Source organism: Andrographis paniculata, unplaced genomic scaffold (genome assembly GCF_009805555.1).
Source record: "Andrographis paniculata isolate CXL003 unplaced genomic scaffold, ASM980555v1 Contig82END, whole genome shotgun sequence".
Lineage (NCBI taxonomy): Eukaryota > Viridiplantae > Streptophyta > Magnoliopsida > Lamiales > Acanthaceae > Andrographis > Andrographis paniculata.
Window position 1 is genome coordinate 2,485,303 of NW_026137620.1, and position 18,623 is coordinate 2,503,925.

Consider the following 18,623-nt stretch of genomic DNA (forward strand, 5'->3'; position numbering starts at 1 on the left):
ACTGAATTTAAATTTTTAAGATAAAGATGGATTTAAATCTAAATGACTCAAAGATAAGCCTGTGCCTTGGGTGTTCCCTCTCGGTAAATGGGTCCCATTTTCATAAATCATACAAAAAATACCGTGGAAGGGGATGGCATTAAAGGTTGAAAACAGGAAGGGAAAAAGAGTAGAAAAAGTGAAATACTCGAACCCGAAAGAAGAATTGAAAGATCTGGAATGGTCAATGTTAAAATATATTTAAAATAGTAAGATTTTTGCATTATTTAGGTGATAATTTATACATCATTATAAATATGTGTACAAATTTTTATAATAGAAATTCTAAATTAAAATAAAGAATTTCGAAAATGTTTCATTGCAATCGAACTCATAATTGATTTGGGTTTACAAAAACTAACTAGGAAAAACCTATAGGAAAACATCCGTAATCTCTCATTGTACACGATAAGAGGATTCAGATTCGTAGGCAAGACAATGATGTGTGTGTGTGTGTGTGTGTATTAATCATCGTATTTCGTGAATATACACAAATTACATGTAATATTTCATCATACAAGAATCGAAGACTCATATTCAAATGTGTATCCTATTGTATTATATTCCCAAACACTACCTTTGATCCTTCACTACTTCAAAACACAAACGTTAACCCAAACAACAAATTATGTAATATTCTACAAATCGATCTGTGTGTGTGTATTTATGAAATGACTAAAATCACAAGGTAACAAAAAAAAACCCACGTGGTAAAATTAAATATAAAACCACAATATCGCGACTATCAGATCCTTCTAGAAGGCCCAGGGGACTTGGAAGTCATCCCAATCGCCGGTCGTCATCACGTCGGCGAAATTCTCCATGGGGAGCTCCGGCCAGCCGGCGCTGAGCAGCGTCGGCGCCGCCGTGTCCCAGACGCAGTTGGCCTCGCCGAAGACGGAGTCCTCGGGCGGGTCGGCTTCGAGGTAGAGCTCCGCCGATGGCTGCGGCGGGAGGTTGAGCTTGGCGCAGGTGCCGTGGAGGCGGCGGGCGGCGTCGTCGTAGGCCTGGGCGGCTTCGAGGGAGGTGTTGAAGGTGCCGAGCCAGATGCGGTTGCCGCGGTTGGGCTCGCGGATCTCGGCGACCCACTTGCCCCAGGTGCGCTGGCGGACGCCGCGGTACTTGCAGAGGGCGTTGTCCGGCCCGCCTTTGCCGCGCATGCAGCCCTTCCGGTGGTTGCGGGAGCGGCCGGCGGCGGCGGGATTTTCCGGCGGGGTTGCGAGGGTGTAGGATGACTTGGTGACCTCCATCATATAGGCAGGCCAGGTTGTGGCAAGTGGAACGGGTATTTATAGGGGGGTCGGTGACATGGGACACGTGTTAGTAAATCGGGCTACCAAGACAGGTGTCATGCTCTGAAGTTGGATCGGGTGGGGCGGGTGGGTGTGGGTCGAGCAGCGCCGTTGGTCCGCCGTTGTAGGTATGTTTTTTTAACGGATTTTTCTTTTTTCTTTTTTTCTAAATGGAGCAGTAATTAATAACGAGTTTTTTATTACTCCTGCCACCGTCTATTTATTTTTTTATTTTAATTCGTTTTATAACAAAATATTCATTTTTTTTAATAATTGTATTATCTATTTAACGTTAAAAATACCCTTTCAATATACAATATATTACACAAATATTATTACTTTTATATTATATAATACTAATAATAATAGTTTAATTTTTTACCTCTATTTCTACTACATTCCACTATTATATCAATATTTCTAAAATTTCATACAAAAAAGTAAATGAATAGATAAATATGAGACGGAGAAATATATGATAGAAAAAATTTGGGTTTAGTTATTGTACCCCAATAAATTGTGTTTTTGTGTATGGACTATTATATTTAAAATTTTTATCTTATTAATACTTTAGTTTTAAAAGTACATATCACATAATATAACCATACATAAAAGGTATTTCCTTCGTCCGTCTCTAAGGGTTACATTATCTTTTGTGCCATTGTATTTAATATTAAAAATATTAGTATTATATTTGTATAATTTTTTGTATAAATTTTCTTCTATTAGTATTATAAGACACTAATGAAAATATTTTTGTAATTTTTTTTTACTTTGTCCTATATTTGATATAATAATTAATATTCAAATATAAACACGCAAAAAATAAATAGACACTTAGAATCGGACGAACGAAGGTATTTTAATTCATTGGAGGTAAATTAAAGTAATCGAACCTGACGAATCTAACATTTGTTATCATTTCCCGGGTTTATGTGTGTATGCTTCTATTAGCGATAAAAATGGGTTTGGGCATAGATAGATCCAAATTCGATCGATTTATTTGAAATCGAGCTTAATTATTTGAGTATAAAATTGAATATAAATGAGATATTGTGTATTTTAATTGGGTTCAGATTGGGTCTAAGGTTTAAGAATGGATCGGAGCTATCCAATCTGATTAATATATCAATTATATATAATGATTCTAATTATATAATTATATTAAATATGCTCCCTCGGAAGTGTATCAGTAAAAATAATTATTATATACTAAAAATAATTATAGATTAATATTAACGTTACTAAATAGTTTAATTAAGATTTAAAAAAATTATAAAATTTAAAATTTAAATTGTGATTAAAGTGTATAATCATATTTACAAAATATGAAATGACAAGTTATATGGGATGAACGAAAATAGAAAATAGAAAATAGGGACAAATTATGTGGAACAAAAAAAGTAATATGTTTGAATAAAATATATAAATTTTAATATATATCAGGTCCGAATTCATATTTAATTTTTAGTTAATTTTTTAAAAATTATAAAATTATTGCGAATCTATCATATCCATTGGATCTTATTAAATATATTTTAGGTCATGTTCAAATATTGTTAGGTCCTAGTATAGACATGTCCCATTCGAATCTCAGATCCAATAATGTATATTCGAGTCTGCATCCGGCGAAATTCGACTCATATCCGATCCATTGTTATTCCTAATTTTTATATTTGATATTATTATTATATGTTAAAAATGAAAGTAAAAATTAAAAATTAAAAAAGGTAGTAGTTTCTCACATATTAAATACCTTCAATAGTTAACTAGCCAAAATTTAAATACCTTCAATAGTTAAAATTTTTTATATTTTATAATATTTTATATTTGTTATGTCAATATTAATTTTGAGATAAATTTTTTTTGATGACGTGGAACCCGCAGCCGCTACTCGAAAATGCGCACTCGGTAAATCCCCGGCCGGACCTAATACCAAGCAAATCAGGCCCGACGGGAAAGACACAGTAGGCGAACCATGTGTGGCAGGTGACATGAGGCGTCGGAAAAAAAATAATATAGATAGCTCTTATATTTAGTTTTGAGATAAATTTAATTGATAATAGTGTTGGTTGAGCCAAAATAGAAATCGAATCAAAATTTAGATCAATATTATCCTGTTGAACAAAAAAACAAAGTTAGTATCGATAAGATTTGATTGTTGGTCGACCCTAGCCAAAATAAAAGCAACAGCCGTGGAAGCAGAAGAGCAGGCCGATCCATTCCAGAAATTCAGTCGTTTTCTTTATTTTAATTGCTTTTCTTATTTCTTGTTATTTTTCTCTGAAAAAAAAAAAAAAATCAATTTTGGTTTTAATATAATCAAATTTTATTAATTTTAAATTTTGGTTTCAATGTAAAACACTCATCAATTTTAGTTCCATCATAAACAATTTCAATCAATTTTGATCTCACCGTTTAAAAAAACTAATGGGAATTGCTAATGTTGACGTAACGGAGGTAACATGACAGATGACCTAAAAACTACACGGACATGTACAATTAGACACGGTCATGTTGTCACACAACCATGTATATTTCAATGTAAATTATACATGGTCATATATAATTTTACACGGCCAGATACATTTCTGTTTTGATCTAAAATTTTAATTTATTATTTTTTTTTCTAAAAAATATTTTGAATTTAGAATAGTTTATATAGTTAAAATGAAAAAAAAAAATCAATAGTAATTCTAATATAGTTAAAATGTATCAATTTTAATTCAAATATAAATATTTATCGAGTATATTCTTTTGGAAGTTTTTGTTTTACTAAAAAAAAATTCTCTAAGAAATATTCAATTACACAACTATATTTTATTTTTATATATTATAGTATTAAAAATTAATTTTACATTTCAATACAATTTCAAACAATTTCAACATAGACATATATAATTGTATTTAAATAATAAATTAATTTTTGTACTACTATAATATACAAAAATAAAAAATAGATGTATAATTGAATGTTTGTAAAAGAAATTTTTTTTTATGAATAATACTTCATTCGTCCAAGTAAGAAGTATACATTTACTTTTGGCGCGAAATTTAAGAAATAATAGTATTTTAATGGTAGTGGGTAGGTAAAAGTAATGCAATGACATTTTTGCCTTTACTTTTTGTATAAAAGTAATAATGTGATGTAAAGTAAGTGTAATTGTGGAAAAAAATGAAGTATTTAATGAAATTGTTATTTTGTAATTGGAAGTCTCAAAATAGAAATATGTATACTTTCTAACGGGACGGATGAAGTAGTATTTTAGACAAAATATTTCAAAAGAATATATCTTATAAATTTTTATATATGAATTAAAATTGATATATTTTATTGATATTAGAATTACTATTGATTTTTTTTCATTTTAAGTATATCAACTATTTTAAATTGAAATATTTTTTTTAAAAAAAATATATAACAAAAAAAAATTAGACCAAAATAGAAAGGTACACGGCCGTGTAAAATTATACATGACCGTGTAACAATATGACCATGTATAATTATACACTGAAATATACACGGCCGTGTGAGAACATAGTCGTGTATAATTATACATGGCCGTGTAATTTTCAGGTCAGGTGCCACGTCACCTCCGTTACGTCCACGTCAGCAATTTCCGTTAGTTTTTTAACGGTGGGATCAAAATTGATTGAAATTATTTAAATTGAGATCAAAATTGATAAATTTTGATTATATTGGGACCAAAATTGATTTTTTAGCCACTTTGTTTCCAACACTTTTTATTGACTTTTATTGATTTTTACTTTGATCTTCTTATTGTTTATTTTATCGTTCCTCAATTTAATTCTTTCATTTATTCATTTATAGTTAGTTTTTCTCAATTTAATTTTTTCAATATCCTTTTTTAAAAAGCCGAAGAATTCATTCAAATTTTGACGGCTTAAATAAATATGCAATAAATATTTTAAACCACATAATATCATTACTAAATATAAAACAATTAAAAGATTTTTTTAAGACACACTACAATTCAAGACAACAATGAGTAAGCTAAGAGTATCATTATTAAAAATAAAAGGCAAAATAGTAAAAATTTTGAGGTAGTTTTTTGAATTTGCTGAAAACCTTTGTGGTTTTACAAAAAATTCACTTGTAGTTTTCGAAATATTGCAAAAAAATCCATATCTGAAGATAAATATAGCCAGGATACTTAGTATTATTGTAAAATAATTTAGATCCATTAATTACGCTTCATCACTTGTATATATATGTATCTATAATCTTTATGGTAAAGGAATCAAGGAAGAATATTTCCTCTACATGGTATCAGCCTTTCCGGTCTGAAACCTTGCGCTAACATCTCCTTCTTCATTGCGTTGCCGTCTTCTTCCTTGTCTACCATGGCTACCACAACGGAAACCCCTACCCTCCCTCTTTCCACCATAATTCACATGGTCCCCATCAAACTTACTTCTTCTAATTATTTGTTGTGACATGCTCAGATTCATCATCTCCTCACGAGTCAGAATTTCATGACCCTTGTTGATAGTTCCAGCCCCGTTCCTTCGGGCGACCGTCACCACTACGGAGGGTGCGACAGTGGCTAACCCAGCGTATGCTTCATGCTACGTTCGTGATCAAACCCTGAAATCATTTCTTGTCTCTACACTGACAGAGGAATCGCGATTGTGATCGGTTGCAACTCCTCCAGAGACGTCTGGCAAGCCCTAGAATCGGCCTATCGTCACGACTCTAAAGCTCGAGAATTGAGCCTTAAGGATGATCACCTTTCTTTAAAACGTGGTTTGCGGTCCGTCTCCGAGTACGGCCGCCACTACAAGTCGATCTGTGATCAACGTGGTTTTTGAGGGGCCTCGGTTCTTCTTTCTCCAGTTTCATCGCTGCCCAATTGGCCCAGGATCCGCTGCCGGACTTCCAGACCTTACTGGCCCGTGCTCAAAGCCACGAACTATTTCTAAAGACCGTGGAAGAGGCCTCATTCGTCCAGCCGGCATTCAATGCCGTACATCAGCAACGCGGGCAAGGCAGCAGTACCAATGGCTTTTCTTCGCCTTTCCAGCCACGCGGCCGTGGCCGTGGTCGTGTTCGTGGACACGGCCGTCGCAACAACGGCAACCGGCCCTCTTATTGTCAGCCCTGCCGTCAAGAATCGGATCACCAGGCCTTCGATTGTCCACGTCGCTTTGATCGTGAATTTGACTGGCCTTCTCGTCAGGCCTCAACGGCTAATCTTGCTGAGGCCCTCTCAGCGGATTGCTTTATCTCATTTAACGCCTCAGATTGGTTCCTAGACACAGGTGCTTCGACTCATATGGCGTCAGATGTTGATCACCTTGACTCTACATTACCCTACTCAGGGTCTGACTCTGTACAAGTTGGTAATGGTGCGACACTATCCATATCTCATATTGGGTCTTTATCTATTACTAGTGATTTAACTTTGCACGGTGTTCTTGTTGTCCCGGGGCTCACTAAAAATCTGCTATCTATCAGTAAATTGACTCATGATTATCCTGTGCATGTCTTGTTTGATCATTATCGGTTTCTTATTCAAAACAAAGACACAGGCAAGCTGCTCACCACAAGAAAGCTTGAAGGTGGGCTTTATGTGCTTGATTCACCCACTACTGCCTTCATTACTGTTACAAGGAATACAAAGCTTCATGCTTCTTTTGATTTGTTGTATAATAGACTTGGTCATGTTTCTCATTTTGTGGTTTCTCTGTTGAATAAACTTGGCATTGTTTCTATTACTTCTTTATTGCCTTCTCCAACCTTATGTCGTTCCTGTCAATTGGCAAAAAGCAAACGATTACCTTTTACTACGAATGATAAACGTGATGCTTCATTACTTGATTTAGTACACTGTGATCTTTGGGGTCCCTCTCCCATTATGTCTGAGACCGGTTTTCGCTACTATACTATCTTTATTGATGATTACAACCGATTTACTTGGTTTTATCTACTTAAAGCAAAGTCAGAATTCTTTGATGTGTTTGTTCGTTTTCAGGCTTTTGTGGAAAACCAACTATCTACTAAAATACGGCAATTTCAGAGTGACGGAGGAAGTGAGTTCACTAATACTCGTTTACAATCTCATTTTTCTACTTGTGGGATTCATCATATCACGTCTTGTCCTTACACACCAGCTCAGAATGGCCGTGCTGAGTGCAAACACCGCCATATTACTGAAACAAACTTGGCTCTCTTATTTCATTCATCTGTTCCTATGCATTTCTGGGTAGAGGCCTTCAGTTGTGCAGTGTTCACTATCAACTCCATCTATTTTGTTGGGTCAGAAGTCGCCTTTTGAACTAGTATATGGACGTCCTCCAGCTTATGATGTTTTCCATGTTTTTGGATGTTGTGTTTATCCATGTCTCAGGGATTACACTACAAATAAATTTGCTCCAAGAAGTTCAGCATGTGTCTTTCTTGGCTACAACACGCAAAACAAGGGCTACAGGTGTCTTGATATTTCTACTTCTCGTGTCTACATCAGCTGGCACGGTGTCTTTGATGAGCTTAGTTTTCCGTATGCTTCAACATCTTCACCGAGAGCAGCTTCTGAACTTGACTTATCTGAGTTTTGAGATCTTGTTCCGTCCCCTGTTGCTCGACGCTTAATGCCATCCTCCACTCCACGGGTTTCGGAGCCCACAACCACTTTGCCTTGTCGTCTTTGCAACGATGGGGCATTTGGATCTCCACCAGTGCCGGAACCGGACCCTGCACCGGGTCCGGCCATTACGCCTCCACCTAGTCCGCCGCCTGCTTTGAATATAACACTTGCACCAACTGCTCAGCGTTTGGCTCAACCACCTCATTATATGCGCACACGAGCCCAGTCTAGTATTTTAAAACCCATTCGACGTTATCCTGTGGACGTTGTTTTATTACAGGCAAACTTGCTATACTCTGCTCTCACAGCAGTCTCTGAACCCAAAGGGATAAAATCTACCTTGAAGTCTCCTATTTGGGTCTCTGCCATGAATGAAGAAATAGATGCTCTTCGTTCTAACTCAACCTGGGAGCTTGTTCCTCGGCCGTCCAATGCCAATGTTGTTGGCTCCAAATGGGTTTATCGCATTAAATTTCTCGCTGACGGCAGCATCGACAGATATAAAGCTCGTTTGGTTGCAGAAGGTTTCAGCCAACTTCCTGGGTTTGACTTTACTCACACTTTCAGTCCAGTTGTTAAAGCATCTACAGTTCGTGTCATCTTATCGCTTGCGGTTATGCGCTCCTGGCCTTTGCATCAACTTGACGTCAAGAATGTTTCTTGAATGGTCATTTAACTCAGTCTGTTTTCATGGAACAGCCACCGGGCTATATTGATGTTGTTCATCCTGACTACGTCTGTAAGCTTAAAAAGGCCATGTACGGGCTTCGCCAGGCTCCTCTAGCTTGGTACCAGCGTTTTCGGACTTTCCTACTTAATTTGGGTTTCAGCTGCAGCAGTGCCGACACGTCCCTCTTCGTGCTCAAGAAGGATACCACCTATATGTATCTACTTGTCTACGTAGATGACATTGTTTTGATGGGTAATAATGATGTTGCTATCGCTTACTTATTGATCGCATCCGCAAGGAATTCTCCATAAAGGACCTTGGCAAGCTTGGTTATTTTCTTGGTCTTGAAGTCACATATCCATCCTCGGGTCTCTTCCTCAGCCAGACCAAGTATGCTTGTGACATTCTAATCCGAGCAGAATTGCTCGACTCCAAGCCTGTTGCTACTCATTTGGCGCCTGACGCTTCTTTCACTGCTGCTGGTGAGCCCTTCTCTCATCAACATCTTTACCGCTCTCTTGTTGTGGCGCTACAATATTTAACTATTACTCACCCAGACATCGCCTACTCTGTTAATACCGTTAGTCAGTTCCAACAAAACCCCAAGATGGATCATTTTCAGGCAGTCAAGCGCATTCTTCGATATATTAAAGGAACCATATCCCATGGTCTTTTGTTCTCACCCGGTGATGATACTTTGATTGGCTATTCTGATGCGGATTGGGCTAGGTGTATTGACACACGACGGTCCACTTATGGCTATTCTATTTTTATTGGTTCAAATCTTGTTTCTTGGAGTGCAAAGAAACAACCTATTGTTTCTCGCTCCAGCTATGAATCAGAATATCGAGCAATGGCAAGCGCTGCTTCGAAGATGGTTTGGGTTTCGAATCTTCTTCGTGTTCTCCATTCTCTTCCCAAATCTCCGTCTGTTCTATTAAGTGATAACAAGAGCGCACTATTTTTGTCTCAAAATCCTGTTTCTCACAAGCGTGCCAAACACATAGACATTGACTGTCATTTCATACGGGAGTTGGTCGAAAGTGGCAAGCTTAAAACTCAGTTTGTGCCTTCTGATCTTCAACTCGCCGATGTCTTCACAAAGAGTTTGGCTCGTGCACAACTAGAGTACTTCAGGTCCAAGCTTCGCGTGCTCACAAATCCCACACTTTGCTTGCGGAGGGTGAAGATAAATATAGCCAGGATACTTAGTATTATTGTAAAATAATTTAGATCCGTTAATTACGCTTCATCACTTGTATATATGTATCTGTAATCTTTATGGCTAAGGAATCAAGGAAGAATATTTCCTCTACACTATCCGTTAAGATTTAACGATGGTGATATGTCAGCCTGAAATATAATTTTTTATTTATAAACTGATATATTTATGTACGAAATTACTAAAATACCCTCTAACCGGGTTTCTTTAAATTTACAGCAGCCCCTTCCTCTTATTGTTCTGCAAATTTTTAAAATTTAATCTCTATTCATTTTAATTTTTATTTTAAATCTGCTAAATACAACCAAACTTGAAATCGATCTCAAATTTATAAAACAATCAATCGAATGGACATGAGAAGGAGACAAGAATGGCGAAGTTATTGTTCATCGTTGATTTCTTTGTTTGTTTCAATCAATCCAAAAATTAAAGAAATCAATTTAAAATCAATTTGCCCATCCGGTTCCAATTAGCCGGTTCTCCAATTTTTGAACCGCCTATTTCGATTCAAATCGAAACCAGATTCAAACCCTGTGATGAAGGAGAAAAAAGAAGAAGGAAAGAACGAGTGCAGCGAGAAGAAGAAGCGGAGAAGAAAACGAATGAAGAAAGAAAATTGACGAAAAGAAGAAGAGAAAGAACCTTGTGCGGCTGGTGTTGCGTGAAGAAGAATTGGGTAAGAAGAAGAAGGAATGAAGAAAGAAAATTTGGGAAAAATAAAAAGAAGAGAAAGAACATGGTGCAGAAGAATTGGGGAAGAAGAAGAAGGAAGAAAGAAAATTGGAAAAACTAAAAAAAAAAGGAAAGAACCAGCTACGGCTATGGCGTGAAAGAATAATTGGGGAAGAAAAAAAGAATGAAAGAAAATTGAAAAGAATAAAAAATAATAATAATAAAAAAAAAAGAAGAAAGAATCAGGTACCGCTGCGGATGCATGAAGAAGAATTGGGAAAGAAGAATAAAGAAGAAAGAAAATTGGAAAAAGAAAAAGCAAAAAAAAATAATAATAAAAAAAATAAAGAACATGGTGCTGCTACAATGGCAGCTGTAAAGAAGAATTAGGGAAGAGGATGGGAGGGGAGAGGGTTGTATTAATATTTTGAAAACTACAAGTATGTTTTTTGAAACTTTAGAACTAACAAAAGATTTTCAGCAAATTCTAAAAATCATACTCCCTCCGTCCCATAAATATAGTCTGAATTGGATTGGACACAAGATTTAAGGAATATTGTCGGTGGATAAAAAGTATGGATAAAAGAGTTTTTTGCCTTTTTGAGTGTATTAGTGTAAAAAATAGTGACAATTGTGTAATAAAAATGAAAAAATAGATATAGTTTTACGGTGATATGATTATTTAAGAAAATAAAACTATTGTTTTAGGAAGAAAAAAAATGGTAAATAAGACTATTGTATTGGAACAAGAGGGAATATAATATTTTTTTAGTATTTTGCCAAAATAAAAATAAAAGAGATGATAGTAAAATTTGGTTCACAGCAATAAAGTCCAATGCGTTGGCAACATTCCGGCAAAAATTTACAATAAGACGTATTTTAGTATTTATTTATTTATTTATTTTTCAATGTGGCATCAGTTAAAATGCGTTCTCCAAGGCAATAAAAAAGAGTATTGTAAATGCTCTTATACAGTGCATATGATCGTGTTGAGAAACAATGAACCAGTGGAGCTGATATATATGTTTCTATACTAAATGATCTTATTATCAAAAATAATTTTAAGAAATAATTATGCTATTTTTTTTAGTAAAGAAAAATATAAATAATTATTATTGTATTCCAAAAAAATAACTCAGCTTCTATAACAAGAAAAAATAAATAAATAGACTTTACAAACTATAAATCATTTAAATATATATACATATATTAATATCATATAATGATATGTATACAATAGATATTGATTAGGAGTAGAATACAACAGAGATTATTAGATTGGGTTATAAGATTTTGATTCGATATAACTATTATAATTCAAATTTTTTACTATTTAAATTTCAAATCAAAATCCAAATTTCCAAACAAATACACGAGGGTGTGGAGAGTATTGAGTATTTGTCCATTCATTCATTCTTTTAAGTTTTCTTCATAAAATATTGATCACTGAGAGAATAGGAGCAACAACAACACAACACAACACATCGTGTCAACCAGATTGTTACGACGGATTAGGGTTAATGATCGAATAACAAACAGAAAGCGTAAAGAAGACACAAATTTACGTGATGCATAAAAAACGAGTTGGCTACCTCCATGGACATAAACGGATAACATATTTTATTGCTGGATTTGAACTGCTTGGCCGCGATTCTCAACGCTGCAAAGGTATCTCATAGTTGAGTCCAACTTTTGATTATCAATCATCATATACACACAACATGGCATATTAAAAATCAACATGATTAATTATATATATATATATAAAGCAAGTTATTCAATTTGGCGGCGCAAGATTGGTGATCCCCGGAAACTTCCCAAAGGGGTGTCTCCTAATCTACAAAACCGCTTTTGCTTTCGAAAGCAGCAATGCAGTTGCAGATGACTATGACAAGCACCATTGCCTGAAGCATTTGAATGCATTCGCAGCGTACCACAACCAAGAGCTGCAGCGAGGCATCCAAAAGCTCCAACAGGATAACCCCAACGCTATGATAGTCTATGGAGATTACTACAATGCATACCAATTCTTGCTTCGATATGCCAAGCATCACGTTACGTAACTCTCTCTCTCAAATAATCAAACTAACTCACAATTGATTAAACTTGATTGTAATAATGATTTGTTAGAGTTTGGATTTTGAACGATTGGATCCTCGGGGTTTGAATTGAGGCTTTGTATTTGGTTTTATATATGCTCATTTTGTTTGTTTAAACATTAACCTCAACTTTTTCACCACTTTAGAATTTAACCACAATTGTTAGTTCATCATCATCTAAGTCACCAACTTAATTATTTACGTTTTATTTTATTAATCACATTCAAGTTCTAAGCCTTTGTATTTCATCTCTTTTAGGTGATTCACCTCAAATCCCTTAACATTTCTAATCAATTCATTTATGTTTTGAATGTCTGGTCCTTAACTTAGTCTAGAGCAACCAATTTTATGAGATCTGTGATAAGTGTTAGCAGAAGAGGAAGAGAAATGTAGAGCCAAGAAATACAAACAAGAACAAAGGAGAATTTTTTTATTTATGCTATTAGTTATGATACAATAAATCTGACAACAATTATTATTATTAGAAATTCCACTTTTTAACTATTGCAATTCTTAATATAACTTAATACATCTCGTAAAATATATGCACATATTATTTATTTAATGGCGGCACATGAACTAACAACACATGCTATAGTTTTATATATCACAATCAATACGTGATTTCAGCACACCACATATTGTTATTATGAACCAACAACACAAATGCAACACATGAACTAACAGCACATGCTATAGTCTTATATAACACAAATACTAATTGATTGGTTTCAGCATACCTCATACTATTATACAATACGCTATAATTATGAAGCAACATCACTTATCATTATTATATACAACATGTGTTGTGTATGATAAGACTTTGTGCTGTTTTCAATTTAGCACCGTACTGATTTTTCCAATTCAGCACCCTAACTATTCCCTTATTTAATAACAATAATGTTATTATTTGAATCACTCAACGGATATTAGTACTTTCCTTACGAATTCACCAACCATATCCATAGTCCTTGCCCAACATATGTGCTCGATTGTTGGAAAATATCAATATACTATGAAATTATCCAGTATTCCCATCGTCATTCATTTGTAGCTTGGAAGACCTCACTCTAGATATCTCTCATGTATGTTCCAAACTTTTTTAGCAACATCATAGTTCAACACGAGTTTGAACTGATCATCATCTAATCCAAAAAAAAAATAATTCATTCGACCTTCTCTAAGGCCATCTCCGACCCTTCACTCCATTTTTGTAGTTGCTACAGTAAAAATGCAGTTGATCTACAGTAATTTTACTCCAACCATAAACTCCAACATTTACTCTAGAAAGTATATTTCCTATATATTCCTCTTTTATACTATTTTATATAACTTTTCATATTTATAAATTACACCCCAACTTTAATTTATTTTTGCATTAGATCCATACACATATAATTTATATTTTTTTAAAAAATTACATATATAAAAATTAACATTTATAATTAATAACTATTACAAATAAAATAATTTTAAATAAATAATTAAATGCTATCAAGATAAATATGATATAATAATTAAACAAAGATAACGTAATATTATTATTTCATAACAATTTATTACAAAAACATACATTACAAAATAGTTCAAATAAAATACGACATATTTATTCAATGGAGTTACTATATTGCTCCCATATATACTCTATTAAATCATTACGGAGTGCAAAATTAGCATCTTTGTCTCTAATTTGTCTATGTCGGGCAAGAAATTATTGAAGTTGGATGGTTTCATCGGTTGTCATTTCCACGGATGGGGGTAGTGTTTCTAAAACTTCTCTGATAGGTGCACTGAGATCTTATTCTTCTATTATCATATTATGCATAGTAATGCAAGCAGTAATAATATCATGCAGAATATTTTTTTGCCAAAATCGAACAGGTTCAGCAATTATATGCCAACGTGATTGTAGAACTCCGAAAGCACGCTCAACATCTTTTCTACAAGACTCTTGTTTCTGTGCAAAAAGTCTTTTTCTTAGACCTCGTGGATCACGAATAGTTTGCACAAGAGTAGCCCACTTAGGATAAATGCCATCAGCTAAATAATACCCCATATTGTATTATTTCCCTTGAAGGGTATAATGTGCAGGAGGAGCAATACCTAGAGCAAGATTTGAAAACAAGTGCGATGATTCTAAAACATTAATGTCATTATTGACACCTAGCATACCAAAATATGCATATCAAATCCAAAGATCATAATCAGCCACAGCTTCGAGAATAATAGTTGGTGATCCACTACGACCTGCATATTGACCTGCGAAAGCCGTAGGACAATTTTCCACTTCCAATGCATACAATCTAAACTGCCCAACATACCTAGAAAACCACGAGATTCTCCAATATGAAGCAACCTTGAAATATCATTAGCGTTAGGATGTCGAAGATATTCAGTTGAAAAAATTTCTACGACGGCACGACAAAATCTCTTAACATTTTCAACTGTTGTTGATTCACCAATTTTAATGTACTCATCAATTGAATCTGCAGGTACACACCATATGCTAACACCCGAAAAACAGCAGTTACCTTTTGTAAGGTTGACAAGCCAAGTCTACCAAGACCATCTCTCCGTTGTTGAAAATATGGATCATGATCTTTAACCGTATCAACAATACGAAGAAACAGACTTCGAGACATTCGAAATCGTCGACGAAACATTTGTTCATTATATAAAGGATTATTTGAAAAATAATCAATATATAAATTACGATCTGAACTTTCACGATCACGATTAATTACTCGATGACCTAGGATAGAGCCTCGATGGGTTGATTGAGATGGATTGAGTAACTGCTCCAAATAAGCATTGTTTTGCATCAATATGGAGATTGCTGCTTCATCCTCTTGAAATGACTCCATGAAAATTCTACTCACTTCTTCATCATCTGACGATGAAGAGTTACTCATGCTGAAGAAATAATATTGTTTTGATAAGTAAATATAAGTTTGATGAATAAACCTTCGTTAAATGTCAACTAATTTATAGAATGAAAATTTTAGATAAAATATAAATATATGAGAAATATTTGGATAATATAGATATCCATCCAACGGATGAAATAAAGATGAAATCCAAATGAACGATCATGATTGCTCGGATATGGATAAATGGATTTTTATAATTTATAATATATAATAATTGATTGGATAATATAGATATCCAATCCAACGGATGAAATGTAAATGAAATCCAAACGAACGCTCATGATTACTTTGACATGGATAAATGAATTTTTATAATTTATAATATATAATAAATGATTGGATAATATAGATATCCAATCCAACGGATGAAATGAAGATGAAATCCAAACGAACGGTTCAGATTGTTTTGTATATAGATAAGTATATTGTTATAATATATATATATAGTCAAATATAATATAAATAATTGAGATTGGTCAAAAAAGTGTTTTGATCCAACGGTTAGGGTGTTGTGAAATCTAAATGAACGTCTGAGATTAAGTTTCACAATGGATAAGATTTTATATCTATCCAAAATTTGTCTATAAATACATGTTTCCACTCTTTGAATTATTGCACCAAAATCACTCACTCTTCATTCTAATATAACAAAAGTTTATCAAAATTTCTTCTCAAAATATCCATCCGAGGTGGTGGTTATACTCATGATGAAGATGTGTTGCTATGCCAACATTATTTAGATATCTCGCAAGATCCAATTACCGGAAGGCAGCAATCTAGGGATCAATTTTGAAATTGAATCACTGATGCATACAACCAAACTAAAAATCCTGATTGGGAGATACGTAGTACAAGATCTATACAAAATCGGATCCAAGCCATGGAGAAAGTTGTTCGAAAGTTACTTGCTTGTATTAAGAAAGTAGAAACTTTAAAACCCAGTGGAGCTTCAGAGATGGATATTGTAAGTCATTTCTTAAATTTATTGTTAATATATATATAGCTTGAAAGTTCTATTTGTAACATTAAAATCTTGTTTGCAGTTAAATCAAGCAAAGGAGATACTAAAACGAAGGAAGATGCAAAATTTAAAAAATATTTTAAATTTGATCATGTTTGGAATTTGTTAAAAGATTTTGAAAAATTTAATGATCATAATGAAGTTAGAAACCCATATAAAATACCTCGAAAAAATAATTTCACTCATGTATCATCATTGTCGGATAACACTGCTTTTGAATCTCCTGGAAATTCATCATTTTCTGTTAACTTAGACGATGATGAGAGTGGATTAAATTTAAATTATAATGTTGGTGGGTCTTTATATGAGCGCCCCATAGGGGTGAAAAAATCAAAACAACAGAAGAAAAATAAAGATAAAGAAGATGCTCATGTTAGTAAAGTTAAAGAACAAAATTCAATGGTTCTGGAAATACTACAAAAATAAAATTTGCACAGGCAAGAATTTTTGCAATTGGAACGAGAGAAATTAGCATTTAAAAGAATGGCATGCGAGGAAAAAATTATGAATATGGACTTTAATGCTATTTCTGATCCTGCTCAGCGTGCTTATTACCAGCTCAAGAAAGATGAAATTTTATAGAAAAGAACAATGGAATTTCAGGGATCAAATCCACAGTCTTCTTCGAATATGTTTTCTCAATATTTCAGTGGTATTGGTGGAGATGGAAATGCTGATATTCCTCCATATTAGATCAATATATTTTAATATTTTATGTAATTGTATTTTATCAATGTAATTTTTTTATGCAATCTGTTTTATGTAATTTGAATTTTATCAATGTAATATTTTATGTAATTTGCATTCTATGCAACGTGTTTTTGTATTTTAATTTTATTTGCTAAATAATTTTATAACATATATTATTTTCAAGTTTAAATAAATTTAAATTTAAATTTAAATACAAACATATCGTTTTTTAATAATTATACATACATATTATAAATTTTTTTTGTGGAAAATATATAAAATAATTAATTTTAAAATAAAAAATTAAACATAACTTTTTACAAAGTAAAATTACACGTTAATTTAAAAAATAAAATTACATATCACTTTTAAAAAAATAAAAATTATATCACTTTTCAAACAGTAAAATTATATATCAATTTAAAAAATAAAATTATATATTATTTTCCAAAAACTAAAATTATATCACTTTTAAAAAATAAAATTATACATTATTTTTCCAAAAAAAATAAAATTACATACAACTTTTTAAAATATAAAATTATATATCATCTACTAAAAAATTAAAATTACACAATACACCCAAAAATACCAAAAATATAAAAAATACCACAAAACAGTGTTATTCTATTTTTGAAGTAACACTATGGATATCTGCAAAAATGTGGAGATGATCTAAATAACATTCTATTGATGCAAATTGAATGGAATAACTGCAAATAATTTTTATTGAAGTTTGGATATTTTTGGATGAAATTAATGAAGTTTAAAAGGATTAAATAACTTGGATTGATTTTGGAATTGATTGACACAGAGGCGGCTATTAGCAAGAGTAAAGTGAACAACGGTTCATAGAGGGTCATTTTTCTTTAAATTTTAGCCTATCATAATTATTAAATTTTAAATTTTATTTTATATTTTATATTTTATATTATTATCCAATTAAATTTTAATTTTAAAATTAAATTTAAAACTCTAATCTTATTTTTTTTTATTTTAATTTATTTATTCCTAACCACACTCAGGGCCGTCCCTGGGTCCGGGCGAAAGGGGTGATCACCCAGGCCCAATCTAAATTGGGACTCATTATTTATTTATGTTATATATAAATATTATTTATTAGACAAAATTATTATTATTAGGCAAAATTATTATTATTATTATTAGGCAAAAATTATTTATGATTTCGAAACTCAGTGTAAATTCTCTATATACTTTAAAATTGACATGAACTTCCTTATACTTTAAAAATGTTCCATTAAATACTTTTCATCTATATTTTTTTGTATGGCAGCGTTTCATACAGCGTTTGTTAAAATATAAGAGAGTCTTACGCAATTTTTAAAATTTATGCTAGAAAAAATTATATATATATAT

General features: G+C 33.0%; 2 protein-coding genes and 1 pseudogene across 2 annotated transcripts; 1 reads left to right on the forward strand and 2 right to left on the reverse strand.

Annotated features, from left to right (window-relative positions):
* Nucleotides 1-570: 570 nt before the first annotated feature.
* LOC127241368 (putative dehydration-responsive element-binding protein 2H) lies at nt 571-1,311 on the reverse strand. The gene has a single exon (XM_051260382.1). It carries the CDS (start codon nt 1,290-1,292, stop codon nt 795-797), a length of 498 nt encoding a protein of 165 aa, XP_051116339.1. The 5' UTR covers nt 1,293-1,311; the 3' UTR covers nt 571-794.
* Nucleotides 1,312-14,790: 13,479 nt separating this feature from the next.
* On the reverse strand, nt 14,791-15,517 carry LOC127241245 (uncharacterized). Its single transcript, XM_051260174.1, has 3 exons — nt 15,319-15,517; nt 14,927-15,091; nt 14,791-14,864 (listed from the first exon to the last, which is right to left on the reverse strand). Exons 1-3 carry the CDS (start codon nt 15,515-15,517, stop codon nt 14,791-14,793), a joined length of 438 nt encoding a protein of 145 aa, XP_051116131.1.
* Nucleotides 15,518-16,415: 898 nt separating this feature from the next.
* On the forward strand, nt 16,416-17,249 carry LOC127241246 (uncharacterized; annotated as a pseudogene).
* The last annotated feature ends 1,374 nt before the right edge of the window (nt 17,250-18,623 follow it).